The sequence below is a fragment of the Oncorhynchus masou genome, chromosome 18 (assembly GCF_036934945.1).
Source record: "Oncorhynchus masou masou isolate Uvic2021 chromosome 18, UVic_Omas_1.1, whole genome shotgun sequence".
In the NCBI taxonomy this organism is placed as follows: domain Eukaryota; kingdom Metazoa; phylum Chordata; class Actinopteri; order Salmoniformes; family Salmonidae; genus Oncorhynchus; species Oncorhynchus masou.
In genome coordinates, this window is record NC_088229.1 from 46,828,734 (window position 1) to 46,848,919 (window position 20,186).

At 39.5% G+C, this 20,186-nt stretch overlaps 1 protein-coding gene across 1 annotated transcript; it reads left to right on the top strand.

The window, feature by feature from the left end:
• The first annotated feature begins 451 nt into the window (after positions 1-451).
• On the top strand, positions 452-18,365 carry LOC135504719 (bromodomain-containing protein 3-like). Its single transcript, XM_064923529.1, has 12 exons — positions 452-667; positions 1,590-1,914; positions 2,550-2,687; positions 3,022-3,169; positions 3,261-3,451; positions 3,673-4,044; positions 4,307-4,435; positions 4,517-4,714; positions 5,122-5,190; positions 6,272-6,504; positions 8,085-8,374; positions 16,294-18,365. The coding sequence occupies exons 2-12, from the start codon at positions 1,723-1,725 to the stop codon at positions 16,410-16,412; spliced, it is 2,079 nt and encodes a 692-aa protein (XP_064779601.1). The 5' UTR covers positions 452-667; positions 1,590-1,722; the 3' UTR covers positions 16,413-18,365.
• Positions 18,366-20,186: the final 1,821 nt, after the last annotated feature.

Below are 20,186 nucleotides of genomic sequence, written 5' to 3' on the forward strand. Positions count from 1 at the left end.
TTGATTATTTGTGATAAAATGTTTTCCACACAAATACCTACTTGGCCACCGTGTCCACACATTTCTCACTCCCATGCCAAATAGCCTGAACATTTTTGACCTGATTTACACAGCAGCTTTGGCATGTTTTGTTATCCTATATAACAAAATATATTTTTACAATGGTGGTCCATCGGAAAGATTGCTTGTTTTCCACAATCTGTGGGCGTGGTCGAGGGAATTACTTTTATTTCGTGATTATCGACTCGGGATAGCCTAAACACAAAAATACAAATATGGACTCGGAGTGTTGCGTGACGATACAGCGTGACGCAACATGACAACGTAAACACGATTGGTCGACAGTCTTTGGTCAATGTCAAATGTCCAATGGGATTTCTATCTCCTCTTTTCTGTGATATCTCTGGCCTTTACCCCTCAAACGCTCCCTGTGCCAAAACATGGCTTGTGCTTAAGGAGCTGCATCCCGGGATATGTAGTCAGTCATTTAGCGACATACCTCCAATTCCAAATGCTTTACCCATCAAAACACAACAAGGACCATGATGCTGCTCGAAATTGCGCATGGGATATCAGACAGCCGATAACCCGTCTATTATGCTACTTCGCTGAAATAAAAAGGTACCGGAAAACTGCGAGCGAACAACCATTGGAGCCACTTGAGAAAGTAATAAAGTAAAATATGTACTTTTTCCTGATTTGTGTAATTTAAAGGATGGGATGCATATCGAAGTGTTTCTCAATACACTCAATCCATAGGTTGCTTTCTGAGTCAGCCTGCCCGCTCGGCGCCTTGATTGAAACAATGCATACAAAGCTTAGTTAGCGAGGATTTGTTAGGCTAGTAGTTAACCTTAGCTAACGCTACATTTGTCGTATGCAAAGTTGAAATGGTAACCTAGTTATCGTTTCATATTATTTTCAGCGCTTCTACAACGCACTGGTCAGCATTTTAGTTGTACTTCACATGAACTAGTGTGTAAGTTAGCTATTTGCATTGCGTGCACATTTAGCATTTTGCCTATTGAGAGGCTAGTTACTGTAGCAAACAGCTATAGCATCCCCCTGCCCGCCATCTTTTTAAAGGAATAGATGTGATGCACAACCATATGCACCCGGTCGCTAAATTGTAAATGGCTACTATTTTGTGAAATAAAGGGTGTACGCCCAGTCGAGTAACTAGCTAATCTGTCTACATTTAGCCATATGGATTTGTAATTGCTAAACGTGCCAGATTTTGGCGTAGTTTATTATCCTACAATGTGTACTTTTGTGAATGTTGATCTCTGCATCATTGCTGTTGCCCAGCGAAATGCTCACTTCTTTGCCCCTGTTAGGAATTCTAAGTGGTCTGTGTAGGCTATATTACTTTGGCTACATGTATGTGTACTCACGTTTTAGATTAATTTGACTTTTAGTTTATTAGAATTTAGCCACCACTCCATAGCTCACTCATTCTCGTAAAATATTAGCCTAATTGACTCGAGATTTGACTACTGTCTGTGAGGATGGCATCTGAAGGTCTCATATTTTCTGAACAGCACTTCTTTAATTTTCTAATTCCAATATTTGACCATTTTGTTTGGCAGGACACATACACCCAGGTGGTGATGGGATGTGTGTACTGCTGGAGGAATAATGAGCTGAAAGCGGAGCAAAGTATCTATTGAAAACACTAGACTCAGACGTTTTGTAGAACAGGGAAGCTCTCCTGTTGCCAGTATGTCGGCTGTTCCTGCGTCCGCCCCAGCACTTGTCAATCCCTCGCCACCAGAGTTCACCAACCCCAACAAGCCTGGCCGGAAAACAAACCAACTACAGTACATGCAGAATGTTGTGGTGAAGACTCTATGGAAGCATCAGTTTGCGTGGCCCTTTTACACACCTGTGGATGCCATCAAATTATGTCTCGCCGTAAGTCAATTCCACACTCAGTAGTTTTCTCTCTGTTATTGGTAGTCAGTATGGGGTACTAAAATCAGAGCCTTAATGCTAGAATCCTTAATTGAGACAATAACAAAGTGTGGACCCCCCCTCTGTTTTGGTAAAAAGCTGAGGAATGGACCTGGAGAAATGTAACCACTCTCAAATTCATAGACTGAGCTATGGATTCAAGGACTGACCATCCATAATATCAAATGCATAGTTTTAACCATGTTTTGAGGCTACAATGTTTGTTTACGTTTAACAAACTTTGGAGAGAAACAGGCTTATATATAGGGTTTTGATGGGGTATGACAGTTGACCTATGCTCATGAGACATTTCTAAGTTATATTCTCCAAGAATCAATGGGTATATGTCATTAATGTCTAAGTCTAAAATGTATGTAGTAACAAATGATTCTAGCTTTAACAATATTTGCCTCTGGGTTAAAGTAGCCTGTTGCATTTTAATATATGCATTGTGTGGATGTGTGTACATTTTGGTGTTGTTCCTAACCCCTCATTGTTGAACAATAATAATCTTAAAATGTTTTCTTTATTTCCTGGCTGTTTTGTTATTGCTCATTCATAGTGAATTCTACTTCCCTTTTGATGCTGTCATACAGGACTATCATAAAGTTATCAAGAGCCCAATGGACATGGGAACAATAAAGAAGAGGCTAGAGAATAACTACTACTGGAGTGCCAGCGAGTGTATGCAGGACTTCAATACAATGTTTACTAACTGTTATATCTACAACAAGGTAAATTCTCCTTTGCCATTCATAAAAATATAGATGTGAAAAACAACAAGGTCCGCACTCAACAAGTAGTTCACAGAGCTTATTTCCTTTAGCAGTTTTTTCACTGGATCACATACAGATGTTTACACACACAATGATTTTTCGGTGACATTGATGAAGACTTTTGGACTGTATTTTGACTCATTACGAGGAGGATGTATTTATACTTCCTCTAGTCAGTCTAGAGGTGCCCCGTAGGCATTTTTAAAGCTGTGATGATTATGATCAAGTGAACCATCTGACCTTTTTCACCTTAAACTTGACCCATAACTCATCCTTTCTTGTGTTCCCACAGCCTACAGATGACATTGTGCTGATGGCCCAAGCTCTAGAGAAGATATTCTTACAGAAAGTGGCCCAAATGCCTCAGGAGGAGGTGGAGCTGCTACCACCGGTACCCAAAGTCAAAGCAGCCCGCAAACCAGGAGGGCCCGTTAGTGCAGGCAAGTCCAGCCTTTCACAGTTGATAGGGACTCATGCGCTGAGGAAATGTCTGTCATTTACACCTTTTTGCTTCCATCATCTTTCTTGCAGAGAGCCAAGCACATGGTGAGTCGACGGATTCACCCCCATCTTCTTACCCCAGCTCCCCTCCACTTCTGTCTCAGACACCTGTCATAGCAGCCACGACAGTGCCAACCATTACATCTGTTACCCCTGTCCGAGCTGTGCCTACTGCTGCCTCCATGATGGCTGTGGTTCCAACGGCACAGCCAGTCATCAAAGTAAGTCCCAGAGAGACAGGCCGCTCTAGGGGGTCTTTTCATTTAGCTCTACAGTCTAACGGAGGATTCTTGTGGGGAGCGTATTTTACAGTTCTACTCGTCAAAATTTTGTCCTAGGATATAATCCATTAGAAATCTGAGAGAAATTCTAACATGCTATATATTGATGAAGAGAAGCAGGCTTCTGATATATTTGCATTTGGACATTGTCATTTCCACAGAAAAAGGGGGTCAAGCGGAAAGCAGACACAACAACTCCCACCACCTCAGCAATCTCGGCCAGTAGAAGTGACTCCCCTACCCAGCTCCTTGAATCCAAACAGGAGAATGTCTTGTCCAGGAGGGAGAGCACAGTGCGGTCCGTCAATCCCCCCAAGAAAGACACAGAGGATGGAGAGGCGCCCCTGCTCAGTGGCAAGAAAGGCAAGCTCGGCGAGCAGCTGAAGCACTGCGAAATCATCCTGAAGGAGATGCTGTCCAAGAAGTACACGGCCCACGCTTGGCCTTTCTACAAGCCTGTAGATGCAGAAGCGCTAGAGCTGCATGACTACCATGAGATAATCAAACACCCCATGGACCTGAGCACTGTCAAAGTAGGTTCCCTATTCACTCCTTCGACTCTCTACTAACGCTTCTAAATTACCCTCCAAAGCCTGGCTGTTTACTTGGTGGAGGAAAATAATTTGACCAATGTTTTTATTTGGTGGTTAAGAATAGTTCAAATGAAACTATCCCTCAACAAGTCACTGCTAAGGGGAGGACAATTACATCTGTTTTGCTAATATATTTGTTTAGAGTTTTATAGAGATCTCTATCTCAATAATAAGGCTCTGACTGTTTGCTCTGTATCCACAGAAAAAAATGGACAGTCGAGATTACCAAGATGCCCAAAGCTTTGCGACAGATGTCCGGTTAATGTTTTCAAATTGCTACAAGTACAACCCCCCCGACCACGAGGTTGTTGCGATGGCCAGGAAGCTCCAGGTAGGATAAGATTAATCAGATATTCACACCACCTCATTGGAGATCTGTCGGTTGAACTACCCCTTGTCTTGTGTTTCTCAGGATGTGTTTGAGATGCGATTTGCCAAGATGCCGGACGAGCCCATCGAAGCCACCCAGCTCTCCACCATGCCGGTGGTAAGCAAGAGTACAGAGAGCAGTGAGAGCAGCGGCAACACCTCCAGTTCGGAGAGCTCCGACTCAGAGGAGGAGCGGGCCACGCGGCTCGCCGAACTGCAGGAACAGGTGGGTTCGGAACAGGTGGGTTCTCACAACCAAGGACCAAGATCCAAAACCCATGGATGGATGAACAGGGAGATGCCCCCCTAATGCCCCACTTCAGATTTAGACCGCTAACCCTTAAAAATCAAAGCCACTCCACGATGTTCAGAGATGATTTTCAGCCAGCCCTCCAGAGTAAAAGTGACATAGTTAACCCTCTGCCGCTACAAATGCTGAAATAAACTGTTAGAATAACTTGGTATTAATGGCTTGCATGCTGAAACTGTAGAGCTCACATTTTTAGAGCAATGTTTTACATTTCATTCATACCAATGGTGACAGTATTTAGCTCTAATGAAATAGTTTGTTGTGCTACAAGAATGTTAACATGATCTTTGGAGTTTTCTATCTTTGTCCCCTGATTTCCCCTTTGGCTTTCTTACCAGCAAATCACTGTGGAGCACCCCAATGGTAACAGGGCGGGGGGAAAAAACGGGTGTGCCAAACGTTTTCAGGTGATTTATCTCTTACTTCCCCGTCCCCACAAAACATTTTATTTTTGTATTGCACCTTGTTGAAAGAGCGGTAGAGGGTTACATGTGGGGATGAGAACTATTAAACAGGTTGTAAGTGTGCTAAAGGTATTTCCCTCTTTGACATGTAGCCCTAGATATTGCTTTTTGTGAGATGCAGGTAGTTACTTTTTCTCCTATTGTCGCATTCTTTCAGTGGTTTAAAAATGGGAAATGTTAGTTTTCATGGTGGTCACAGTGTTTGCTGGTGATGTTAGTGTTTTTTTATGATTCTGGCAATGATTTCAAATGCTTTTGTTGCGTTGTAGGTTCAGTATTTCTTTCTTTTTTCAAGTTGAATAACTCCTAAAGAACAATGTCTTTGTGCTGAAGACAAGGAAGTGTCACTGAGAGCGTTCACAATTATATGTTATCGTTTTCTTTTTCTGTTTTATATTACTTGTTTCTTCAAAAAGCAATCAAGTCACTTTGGGAGTCAGCATTTGCTTATTGTTTTAAAGTTTTCGGTAGACAGCTACAGTACAGGCTGGTGGCCCGGTGTGCGTCTCTGACAGCTTTTTTCCAGAGGCCAATGGGAAATTATTTAACGAGACTCCTTTTTTTCCTTACTGTTTTTATGAGATCAATGACTGTACACTATTTACACACACACTCCTGATTTGTTTCCTGAGCTTTCATTTGAGAATATATGTAGAAATATGAGTAGTGTATAGTTAATTAATGCACATACAATACATGAATAAGGTAACTTGAGGATGATTTAAGATGCAGCAAAAGTAAATCAAGCAAACCCATGAATTGGCTAGAAAATGAGACCCCTTCAAAGTCAATGGAAAATAAAACATTCCTCCTAGGGCCAATATAACTGTCATAATTGTGACATAATGGTCCAAGACATTTTCTGCAACAGGTTACACATACCTACATCCCACAATAGCTAACCCTTGATGCCTGTATTTTTCCATCACTTCCAGTACCTTGTCCCAGTCTCTGCATCCGCTTTACCCTATATAAACCAACATCTGGGCTCATCGGTGACTCTTTATTCTGCTTCTCTCCTCAGCTGAAGGCCGTTCATGAACAGCTGGCTGTTCTGTCGCAGGCCCCAGTAAGTAAACCAAAGAAAATGGAGAAAAAGCAAAAAGATAAGAAGAAAGACAAAGAGAAAGACCAAGACAAAGCCAACAAGGGGAAGGCTGATGACGAGAAGAAGCCCAAGTCAACACAGCAAACCAAGCCAGCAAATCAGAAGAAGGCTCCAGCCCGGAAACCAAACCGCACGGGGGCGGCTACCAGGTACTACTGCCCAGTCTTATCATACAGTGCCTTGAGAAAGTATTCACACCCCTTGACCTTTTCCAAATGTTGTTGTGTTACAGCTTGAATTTAAACTTTTGTGTCACTGGCGTACACACAATACTGGAATTATGTTTTTAGAAATTAAAAATGAAAAGCTGAAATGTCTTGAGTCAATAATTATTTAAACCCTTTGTTATGGCAAGCCTAAATAAGTTCAGGAGTAAAAATTTACTCTGTGTGCAATAGTGTTGAACATGATTTTTGAATGACTACCTCATCTCTGTACCCCACACCTACAATTATCTGTAAGCTTCCTCAGTCGAGGAGTGAATTTCATACACAGATTTAATCACAAAGGCCAATGCCTCGCAAATGGCACCTATTGGTAGATGTGTAAAAAGCAGAAATTAAATATCCCTTTGAGCATGGTGAAGTTAAATTACACTTTTGATGGTGAATCAATACACCCAGTCACTACAAAGATACAGGCGTCCATCCTAACTCAGTTACCAGAGAGGAAGGAAGCCGCTCAGGGATTTCACCATGAGGCCAATGGTGACTTGAAGTCAGTTATGGAGTTGAATGACTGTGATAGGAGAAAACTGAGGATGGATCAACAACATTGTAGTTACTCCAAAATAATAACCTAAAATGACTAAAGTGAAAAGAAGGAAGCCTGTACAGACTAAAAAATATTCCAAAACATGCATCAGATTTGCAAAAAGGTACTAAAGTAAAACTGCAAAAAAATTGGCAAAGAAATGTACTTTATGTCTTGAATACCAACTGTTATGTTGGGGGCCAATCCAATACATCACTGAGTACCACTGTTCATGTTTTCAAGCATGTGGCTGCACCATGTTATGGGTATGATCGTCATCAGCAAGGACTAGGGAGTTTTTTTGAGGGGATAAAAAGAAACGGAATAGAGCTAAGTAACAGGCAAAATCCTAGAGGATAACCTGGTTCAGTCTGCTTTCCAACAGACACTGGGATACATTCACCTTTCAGCTGGACAATAACCTAAAACACAAGGCCAAATATACACTGGAGTTGCTTACCAAGACGACAATGAATGTTCCTGAGTGGCCTAGTTAGTTTTGACTTAAATTATTCTAACATGTATCGACTCGGTGTGAATACTTATGTAAATTAGACTTTTGTATTTCATTTTCAATACATTTGCTACAAATTCTAAAAACATAGTTTCACGCCATCTTTATGCTGCGTTGTGTGTAAAAGAAAATATCTAATACATTTTGAATTCAGGCTGTAACACAACAAAATGTGGAATAAGTTAAGGGATATGAATACTATCTGAAGGCACTGTATCCGTTTCGTAATTTGTCACAATTAATTTGCTAATTTACTGCAGGGAACTTGAACTTTTGGATGAATCATCATTACCCATGCCACTTGTTGTAACAGTGTTAAGCTCTGCTGTGTTACACTTTCCCCTTGTTGTCTGATCCAGATGTAAATCATCTGTACTTTAAACTTCTCTCAGTGGTAATTTGAGCATCCTGAGAGAGGCAAAACCCGTAGGCCTATCAAAGATCTGACCAAAACATTTTCAGGCAAACAAAGAAAGGGACCAAGGTGGCGGTGGCGAACAACGAGTCTGAAGAGGAGCCGTCCCTTCCCATGTCATACGACGAGAAGCGCCAGCTTAGCCTGGACATCAACCGTCTTCCGGGTGAGAAGTTGGGCAGGGTGGTCCACATCATCCAGGCCCGGGAGCCTTCCCTGCGTGACTCCAATCCGGACGAGATAGAGATAGACTTTGAGACACTCAAGCCCTCTACCCTTCGTGAGCTCGAACGATACGTCAAGTCCTGTTTGCAAAAAAAGCAGCGGAAACTTTTACGTAAGTTGTGAGCTATTACTCTTGTTGTTTTTACAGATGCCCTTCTCCAGTCGCTAATGGTTACCTGGTTCTTCAGGGGTAAACCTCTTTTCTCTTCCTGTTTACTAAATGCTCCCTTGCGTTTGTTCCCCCCCTTTTTAACACAGATGTTACTCAACCTCCCACCCTTTGCACATTTGCTTTTAGGTATTTTATCAGGATCCCCATTAGCTGTTGTGAAACCATCAGCTATTCTTCCTGGGGTCCACATGAAACATGACATATTACAGAACATAAATAGACAAGTAAAGCACGAGGACAGAACTACATGAATTTAGAAACGGCACACACAGCCTACATTTCAATACATATACAAAAAATATCTAGGTGAAATAGGGAAGAGGCGTTGTGCCGTAAGGTAGTGGTGAAATGGGTCAACTGTTTGTTCACCCGCCCGCAATTGCAAATAACCCATCCGCAACCGCTCAACTATATGCGATAAAGTGGCATGCACCCAACCTAACCCATAAATATAGAAAATGTGCTGTAGGCTACGGTCAGACTGCAGAACAATTTTTGGAGTGTGTGTGCAGGATTTTGTTTTGCCTGATTTAGATATGTTTCTGCTTATAATATCCATCATTTTGGTAGGCTATTTGTTAGTCAACTTGTCTATAATTAGATTTATGTAGCTTCTCTTTTGTCATGTGTTTTCCTAAAATACTAAATATACCCTTGCTCAACAGAATAATGTAGTAGCTTGATAGAATGAATGCTTCAATCTAGGTGACATCTATAAACTTTTCTCTGTCGTCTTTTGCAATGCTAAGACCTTTCAGGACTGGGGAGAAAATAAAATGCAATACAGTAAAAAAAAACGAACGTAAGACTTTCTGTAAAAAATGTCCAAATGACATCAGTTTGATCAGTTGTAAGGAAAAAGAATACTGTGAAAACGACCCAAGGTGTTTCAGTTCGGCTTCAATGCATATTTTATGTGGTTGAAATTACCCAATCGTCGTACTCGATTAAATTAAAGATAACTTAATAGAAGAAAATGACTCAAGTAAAAGTTGAGTCACCAAGTGAAATTCTTGTCTAAAAGTATTTGATTTAAAATATACTTAAGTATCAAAAGTAAACATTCATAATTTTAAAAATCCTTATTAAGCAAACCAGACAGCACTGTTTTCTTGTTTAAAAAAAATCATATTTATTTACAGATAGCCAGGGAAACACTCCAACACTCAGACATCATTTACAAACAAAGCATGTGTGCTATGAGTCAGCCAGATCAGGGGCAATAGGGTTGACCAGGGATGTTCTCTTAATAAGTGTGCGAATTGGACCATTTTCCTGTCATGCTAAGCATTCAAAATGTAAAATGGGTGTCAGGGAAAATGTATGGAGTAAAAAGTACATTATTTTCTTTAGGAATGTATTGAAGTAAAGGTTGTCAAAATTATAAATGGTGAAGTTCTGATACTTTAAAGTATTTTTACTTTAGTACTTTACATCACTCGTTGATATACTATCACCTGATGCTTTCATGATGAAGATCGATACAATCTTTAGAGGTGCTCACTGAGCATTGCATTCTCTCAAGATGCAGAAAGACATCATATTTCTCTACTCCTGTTCCCAAGTCCAAATTTTGTGTACATTTGGTGTATAATTTTACTGCAAGGAATGCTTAGTTCTGCAGGAGTTATTATTAAGGCTAATGCCCTATTCGCTTTGGGACTAGTTTGTTATATATTTATTATCACAGAATGTCTGTTAATCCAGAGTACGATTCGGACAGGGTATGTTTTTTCCAAACTGCCCCCTGTAATTTATTTTTTATATATACACACTACCGTTCAAAAGTTTGGGGCCTCTGAGTAATTTCCTTGTCTTTGAAAGAAAATCACTTTTTTTTGTCCATTTTAAAATGGCATCAAATTGATCAGAAATACAGTGTAGGCATTGTTAATGTTGTAAATCACTATTGTAGCTGGAAACGGCTTATTTTCTTTATAGGTGTATAGAGGAGGCCCATTATCAGCAACTGTCCAATGGCACGTTGTGTTAGCTAATACAAGTTTATCATTTCAAAAGGCTAATTGATCATTAGAAAACCCTTTTGCAAGTACATTTGCACAGCTGAAAACTGTTGTTCTGATTTAAGGAAGCAGTAAAACTTTAAACTTGTTGTATATCTGGAGCACCAGCATTTGTGAGTTAGATTTCAGGCTCAAATTGGCTAGAAACAAAGACCTTTCTTCTGAAACTCGTCAGTCTAATCTTGTTCTAAAAAATGAAGGCGTGAAATTGCCAAGAAGCTGAAGATCTGGTACACGCTGTTTACTACTCCTTCACAGAACAGCGCAAACTGGCTCTAACCAGAATAGAAAGAGTGGGAGGCCCCGGTGCACAACTGAGCAAGAGGACAAGTACGTTAGTGTCAAGTTTGAGAAACTGACGCCTCACAAGTCCTCAACTGGCAGCTTTATTATATAGTACCCGCAAAACACCAGTCTCAACGTCAACAGTGCAGAGGCGATGCTTGAAGCACAGCGCTCTTTATGACTTCAAGCCTATCAACTCCCGAGATTAGGCTGGCAATACTGTAGTGCCTAAAAGAACATCCAATAGTTCAAGGTATATGAAATACAAATGGTATATAGAGAAATAGTCCTATAATAACTACAACCTAAAACCTCTTAACTGGGAATATTGAAGACTCATGTTAAAAGGAACCATCAGCTTCCATATGTTCTCATGTTCTGAGCAAGGAACTTAAACATGAGCTTTTTTACATGGCACATATCACACTTTTACTTTCTTCTCCAACACTGTTTTTGCATTATTTAAACCAAATTTAACTTATTTCATTATTTATTTGAGACTAAATATATTTTTATTTATGTATTATATTAAGTTAAAATAAGTGTTCATTCAGTATTGTTGTAATTGTCATTATTACAAATATATAAAAATTGTCAGATTAAACGGTATCTGCTTTTTTGGTCCTCCAACAATCGGTTTCGGCGTTGAAAACTCATAATCGGTCGACCTCGTGTGTGTGTGTGTGTGTGTGTACACAGTTGAAGTCAGAAGCTTACATACACCTTAGCCAAATACATTAAAACTTAGTTTTTCACAATTCCTGACATTTAATCCTAGTAAAATTATTTTAAAAATGTGAAATGTCAGAATAATTGTAGAGAGAATGATTTAAAGCTTTTATTTCTTTCATCACATTCCCAGTAGGTCAAAAGTTTACATACACTCAAATAGTATTTGGTAGCATTGCCTTGAAATTGTTTAACTTGCAAAAGACCTGCAAAAGTTGGGTGAATTTTGGCCCACTCCTCCTGACAGAGCTGGTGTAACTGAGTCAGGTTTGTAGGCCTCCTTGCTCTCACACTCTTTTTCAGTTCTGCCCACAAATTTTCTATAGGATTGAGGTCATGGCTTTGTGATGGCCACTCCAATACCCTGACTTTGTTGTCCTTAAGCCATTTTGCCACAACTTTGGAAGTATGCTTGGGGTCATTGTCCATCCGTAAGACCCATTTGCGACCAAGCTTTGACTTCCTGACTAATGTCTTGAGATATTTCTTCAATACATCCACATAATTTTCCTTCCTCAGGATGCCATCTATTTTGTGAAGTGCACCAGTCCCTTCTGCAGCAAAGCACCCCCACAACATGATGCTGCCACCCCTGTGGTTGGGATGGTGTTCTTCGGCTTGCAAGCCTCCCCCTTTTTCCTCCAAACATAACGATGGTCATTATGGCCAAACAGTTCTATTTTTGTTTCATCAGACCAGAGGACATTTCTACAAAAATAACCATCTTTGTCCCCATGTGCAGTTGCAAACCATAGTCTGGCTTTTTTATGGCGGTTTTGGAGCAGTGGCTTCTTCCTTGCTGAGCGGCATTTCAGGTTATGTCGATATAGGACTCGTTTTACTGTGGATATATATACTTTTGTACCTGTTTCCTCAATCATCTTCACAAGGTCCTTTGCTGTTGCTCTGGGATTGATTTCCACTTTTCCACACCAAAGTACGTTCAATTTAGGAGATGGAACGTGTCTCCTTCCTGAGCAGTATGACATCTGCGTGGTCCCATGGTGTTTATTTGAGGTCAACCGATTATGATTTTTCAATGCCGATACTGATTATTGGAGGACCAAAAAAAGCCGATACCGATTAATCTGACATTTTTTTTTACATTTATTTATTTATTTGTAATAATGACAATTTCAACAATACTGAATGAACACTTTTATTTTTACTCAATATAATACATCAATAAAATCAATTTGGCCTCATAAATAAGGAAACATGTTCAATTTGGTTTAAATAATGCTAAAACAAAGTGTTGGAGAAGAAAGTAAAAGTGCAATATGTGCCATGTAAAAAAGCTAACATTTAAATTCCTTGCTCAGAACATGAGAACATATGAAAGCTGGTGGTTTCTGTTAAAAGGACTTTATATAATATTCCCAGGTAAGAAGCTTTAGGTTGTAGTTATTATAGGAGTTATGGGATTATCGGAATTATAGGACTAATGGACTATTTTTCTCTATACCTTTTGTATTTCATATAGCTTTGACTATTGGATGTTCTTATAGGCACTTTAGTATTGCCAGTGTAACAGTATAGCTTCCGTCCCTCTCCTCGCCCCTACCTGGGCTCGAACCAGGAACACATCGACAACAGCCACCCTCGAAGCAGCGTTACCCATCGCCCCACAAAAGCCGCGGCCCTTGCAGAGCAAGGGGAATAACTACTCCCAAGTCTCAGAGCGAGTGACGTTTGAAACGCTATTAGCGCACACCCAGCTAACTAGCTAGCCATTTCACATTGGTTACACCAGCCATTAGGCTGATAGGATTGAAGTCATATATAGCGCTGTGCTTGCAAAGAGCTGCTGGCAAAATGCACGAAAGTGCTGTTTGAATGAATGCTTACGAGCCTGCTGCTGCCTACCATCGCTCAGTCAGAATGCTCTATCAAATCATAGACTTAATTATAACATAATAACACACAGAAATACAAGCCTTTGGTCATTAATATGGTCGAATCAGGAAACTATCATTTCGAAAACAAACTTTTATTTCAGTGAAATACGGAACCGTTCTGTATTTTATCTAACATGTGGCATCCCTAAGTCTAAATATTCTTGTTACATTGCACAACTTTCAATGTTATGTCTTAATTACGTACAATTCTGGCAAATTAGTTCGCAATGAGCCAGGATGCCCAAACTGTTGCATATACGCTGACTCTGCGTGCAATGAACGCAAGAGAAATGACACAATTTCACCTGGTTAATATTGCCGGCTAACATGTATTTCTTTTAGCTAAATATGCAGGTTTAAAAATGTATACTTCTGTGTATTCATTTTAAGAAAGGTATTGGTGTTTATGGTTAGGTACAGTCGTCCAACAATTGTGTATTCTTCGCAAATGCGTTTTGTTAAATTATCCCCCAGCGTTGCATCGATTATATGCAACGCAGGACACGCTAGATAAACTAGTAATATCATCAACCATGTTTAGTTATAGCTAGTGATTTATGATTGATTTGTTTTTTATAAGATAAGTTTAATGCTAGCTAGCAACTTACCTTGGCTTCTACTGCATTCGAGTAACAGGCAGGCTCCTCGTGGAGTGCAATGAGAGGCAGGTGGTTAGAGCGTTGGACTAGTTAACTGTAAGGTTGCAAGATTGGATCCCCCGAGCTGACAAGGTGAAAATCTGCCGTTCTGTCCCTGAACGAGGCAGGTAACCTGTTATGGCTGCAATCCCGATATCGGGATTGATATGACAACTACCAGTGAAAATAGAGGGTGCCAAATTCAAACCACAGAAATCTCATAATTACAATTCCTAAAATGTACATGTGTCTTATCATTTTAAAGCTATTCTCGTTGTTAATCCCACCAAAGTGTCTGATTTCAGCGAAAGCACTACAAACGATTATGTTAGGTCTCGACCAAACCACACAGCCATTTTCCAGCAAAATATAGCATTCACAAAAAGCATAAATAAAGATAAAATTAATAACTAACCTTGAATTATCTTCATCTGATGACACTCATAGGACTTCATGTTACACAATACATGCATGTTTTGTTTGATAAAGTTCATATTTATATAAAAAAATCTGAGTTTACATTGGCTATTTAGATTCACTAGTTCCAAAAACATCAAGTGAATTTGCATAGCCACATCATTTCAACAGAAATACTCATCATAAATGTAGATGATAATACAAGTTATATACATGGAATTATAGATACTATACCTCTCCATGTTGGAGTCAACAGAAACCAGAAAATACATGATAAATGTTTCCTTACCTTTGATGAACTTCATCAGAATGCAGTCCTAGAAATCCCAGGTCCACAATAAATGCTTGATTTGTTCGAAAATGTCCATTATTTATGTCCAATTAGCTACTTTGGTTAACACGTTTGGTAAACAACTCCAAAGTCACAAAGCGCGTCCACTATAACGTGATGAAATGTCCAAAACTTCCGTAACAGTCAGTAGAAACGATGTACTGAATCAATCTTTAGAATGTTGTTTACATATATCTTGAATAACGTTCCAACTGGATAATTAGAATTACTTCAGATGAGCGGTGGAACGCAAGTCCTTCCCCTGTGAACGCGCCTGGTGAAAGCATGGTCCACTCATGGCTGTGGTGACTATTTCCTGTGTCAATCGACCCCCCTTCACATTAGTCATCAGACAAAGTTCTATTGACTGCTGACATCTAGTGGAAGGCATAGGAAGGAAAACTCATCCATATCTCGCTGTAATTTCAATGAGACCTTGGTTGAAAATCTGCCACCTCCAGAAAAAAAAACCAGGAAGTGGAATTTCTCAGGTTTCTGCCTGCTATATGAGTTCTGTTATACGCACAGACATAATTCAAACCGTTTTAGAAATTTCAGAGTGTTTTCTATCCAATACTAATAATAATATGTAAATATTAGCAACAATGACTGAGGAGCAGGCCGTTTGATATGGGCACCTTTCATCCAAGCTACTCAATACTGCCCCTGCAGCCATAAAAAGTTAACCCACCATTCCTAGGCCGTCATTGAAAATAAGAATGTGTTCTTAACTGACTTGCCTAGTTAAATAAAGGTATAAAAAAATCTGCAAAATCCGCGCCCAAAAATACCGATTTCCGATTGTTATGAAAACTTGTAATCGGCCCTAATTAATTGGCCATTCCGATTAATCGGTAGACCTCTAGAATGTATATGTATGTATATGTGTGTGAGGATATGCGTGTATATTTATTAAACCGTTCAAAAGTTTGGGGTCACTTAGAAATGTCCTTGTTTTTGAACGAAAATCACATTTCTTGTCCATTAAAATAACATAAAATTGATCAGAAATACAGTGTAGACATTGATAATGTTGTAAATTACTATTGTAGCTGGAAATGGCAGATTTTTTAAAATGGAATATCTGCATATGCCTACAGAGGCCCATTATCAGCAACAATCACTCCTGGGTTCCAATGTCACGTTGTGTTAGCTAATCCAAGTTCATAATTTTAAAAGGCTAATAGAACATTAGAAAACGCTTTTACAATTACGTTAGCACAGCTGAAAACTGTTGTACTGATTAAAGAAGCAATAAAACTGTCCTTCTTTAGACTTGTTGAATATCTGGAGCATCAGCATTTGTGGGTTCGATTACAGGCTCAAAATGGCCAGAAACAAAGACCTTTCTTCTGAAACTCGTCTGTCTTTTCTTGTTCTGCGAAATGAAGGCTATTCCATGTGAGACATTGCCAAGAAACTGAAGATCGTGTACTACTCCCTTCTCCCATTGATGCTCTCTGTGAAAAGGATGTTTGTCTGGATTTGACTCCCTCAGTATTAACTTTCCCCTTACCTCCTTCCTTCTCCTGTGCAGAGAAGGCAGGCTCGGCGCCAGCAGGGGGCGCCTCTCGAATGAGTGGCAGCAGCAGCTCTTCTGACTCTGGCAGCAGCAGCTCCAGTGGCTCCAGCTCAGAAAGCAGTGACTCCGATTGATCAGAGAAAGACCCACATACAGTCCAGTCCCTCTCTTACCGTAGTTAATTTACCCCCCTTTCTAGCTGGTAGTCTACTCTTTTTTTCATCCCCTAGATGACTTTTATAAGATAATGAAAAGACTTTCGATGACGAGGATATTGATAATGTTTTGTATTTAGAAATGCCTTTAAAGAAAAACATAGGAAACGTGTAAGAAGATATAGCTGACTGAACATAGTCAGGATTTGTTTTTGCTGGCCCTTAAAGGGAAATGCCTGGTATCACCAGAACAACATGCGTTTAGTTAATATTATAATTTTTTAAAGACTATGTTACATAAGTAGTAAACCGTTAAGAAACACTGAGATTGATTTTGGTTTGGACAAAATTGTCTCAAGGAACAAATATGGTCTTTCTCTTCCTGGGATGGCTGTTGCCATCCCAGGAATGACCTTGACCTTTGCCACCACACATTATTCCACCACACATTATTCCATTTTTTTTGGGGGGGGGGGTTTATGGATACAGCTATATTTAAGAAATTAAGATAATTGTTATTTTTATGGTCATACATACCATTTTTGTTGACAATGTAAAACAAATGGTTTTAACGATCATCTATAGAAGAGAATTGATAACTGTTTATTTTTGTTCTCAATCTTCCATTCTCCATTCAGTGTTTGTAAATCTGTTGTCTCAAGGGTTTGTTCAATGTAGTTGACGGTTAACACTAGACTGCGATTGAGTGATACATTGACTTAATCATGGCCCTACTTGTATTTACTGAGTGTTTTATCTACACATTTATGGCAAAGTAAAGTTGCTGTTTGATACATTTTCTGATTGTCTTAAAGATTATTTTTGAGTCTCATGCTTTGATATTCTGTCCACAGTATGTGGTGGCATATACAAATTCACTTTTTGCAGCCAGTGTTAATGTTAAATGCTCCCCTACTAAGATGTAACACACATCACACACTATTGTGGTTTGTTTCCCAGCCTGTTTGTATATTTGGCATGTGCCATATCTGACAACTTTCATTATTGAATGTTATAACTTTTTCCTTTGTCTGTGTTTGAGCTAGTCTTTCATTTGAACATTATGGTTGTATTCCATATGTAGGTGAATTAACACTCACAGTATAGCCTGTTTCTTTTAAGAGTGGAGAGCAATGGGCTCTCTGTCTCCTCTGTGTAAACAACTAATCGCCACGTGTACAAAAACGTACACAAGACAGAAAATTAGAATCTAAAAGTAAATAATTGTATTGTTATTTTGTTCATATTTGAGCATTACAAAGACCTCTGTAAACAGAACTAGGTAGATGTGTCATAATACACAACCTAGTCTTCCTTCCAAATTCAGAATCATGAATTCAAACTCCTTGTTTACCTTTTACAATACATCTGTTGTGACTGGATTTTTACAATTATGTATCTGTAATTTCTGAGATGGTAAGTGTATTTTCTATCAATTTTAGATAATTTACAACTGCAGTTCACGAAGCTGAGATCATTTGGTTAGTTGTTAGTAGTGGTGATGTTTTAAATTTGATCTGCTAAATCCCCATTAACCTCATTATACAGATTCAGACAACCTCTTACATTAAAAAAAGCTGTTTTTGCCTGAGGGATGTCATACGAATTGTTTTCACCATATTCACTTATTTGTTCATTTTAGTTCTTGTTCAACATATAATAGATAATTTTTATATTTTAATAAAATCATTTTATGTATTTGCATGCACTCCTGCTGTAACTTTCTGAAATATTTTTTAGCACTGTATTGTAACTTCTGTAGACATCAATCTTTGAGAATTAAAGATTTGTGTTGTAGTTTTAGGGTTTAAGGGTGAAATTACATAGGGATGCTGGGCAAACAAAAAGTTAATATTTGATGTAATTATTTACATGGGGGATACCATATTTTTCTGAGTTCCTTTGTTTTCATAAATAAACCACATAAACATACACGATTGTGAGCTCCTTTGTATCCCATCCACATCACAGCTGTTTAGGCCAATAACTGGCATAGATAGCTATGTCAAAGGTTTGTGATAAGTCAGAACTTATAGTAGTAGACAGACATTTAATTGAAAGAGCACACTTCTATTCCACATGACAGTACACATAATCAACCTCTACTTGCTGTTGGAACAGTTTGTTTATTTTTGTAATTGTTTCAGTTTGTCAGTTTACTTACGATAATACTGCATTGAAATGCAAAAAAATCTAGAAATTATATATATGCCTGAGTTTATACTGCCATGCCCCAATACATACACAGGTAGCCTCTTTTAGAATCAGAGATTGAAATACTTGCACATTCATCTCTAACATAACGTAGGCTCAGCATTCCTGAACAGTCTCATTACAAGTCAGAATGTTGAACAAACTTAATTTCAACTTACTTCACCTGTTGTCTGCTAATTTTTGTCCTTATGTCGGCGGTAATCTAATACAAAATCACAATTTATTTGGATGCTACAGAAAGTGTCATACTATTCTGTTGATAAGCAACTACTTGCTAATGTTACAGTTAGGGTTAGGTTTAGGGTAAGGGTTATGTTTAGAATAAGGGTAAGGGTTAAGGTAAGTGATGCGCGATTAACCAACATTTATGTTATTTTTCCAGATTTAAAGCAATTAATTGTTTCGTTTTAGTTTTTTTCTCTGCTCTATGTACACATTGCACAGTTTCTCTAGCGATAAATCAGATCCAGCCTGAACTGTGTAATGATAGTAGGGAGTTATAGTGCAGAAAACATGGTAATTACCTACAATGATTACTGTGTTTCTTTTATGCCTGCTATGGAAGAGAAGAATGTGCACCTAAACTCAGCAAAAAAAATTACGTCCTCTCACTGTTAACTGAATTGATTTTCAGCAAACTTAACGTGTAAATATTTGTATGAACACAAGATTCAACTGAGACATAAACTGAACAAGTTCCACAGACATGTGACTAACAGAAATTGAATAATGTGTCCCTGAACAAAGTGGGGGTCAAAATCAAAAGTAAGTCAGTATCTGGTGTGGCCACCAGCTGCATTAAGTACTGCAGTGCATATCCTCCTCATGGACTGTACCAGATTTGCCTGTTCTTTCTGTGAGATGTTACCCCACTCTTCCACCAAGGCACCTGCAAGTTCCCGGACATTTCTGGGGGGAACGGCCCTACCCCTCACCCTCCGATCCAATAGGTCCCAGACGTGCTCAATGGGATTGAGATCAGGGCTCTTCGTTGGCCATGGCAGAACACTGATATTCCTGTCTTGCAAATCACGCACCGAACGAGCAGTATGGTGTTATTGTGGTATTGTAATGCTGCATGTTAAGATGAGCCTGCAGGAAGGGTACCACATGAGGGACGAGGATGTCTTCCCTGTAATGCACAGCGTTGAGATTGCCTGCATTGATAACAAGCTCAGTCTGATGATGCTGTGACACACCGCCCCAGACCACGATGGATCCTCCACCTCCAAGTCGATCCTGCTCCAGAGTACAGGCCTCAGTGTAACGCTCATTCCTTCGACGATAAATGCGAATCCGACCATCACCCCTGGTGAGAAAACCGCGACTCGTCAGTGAAGAGCACTTTTTGCCAGTGCTGTCTGGTCCAGCGACGGTGGGTTTGTGCCCATAGGCGACGTTGTTGCCGGTGATGTCTGATGAGGACCTGCCTTACTACAACAGGCCTACAAGCCCTCAGTCCAGCCTCTCTCAATCTATTGCGGACAGTCTGAGCACTGATGGGGGGATTGTGCGTTCCTTGTGTAACTCAGGCAGTTG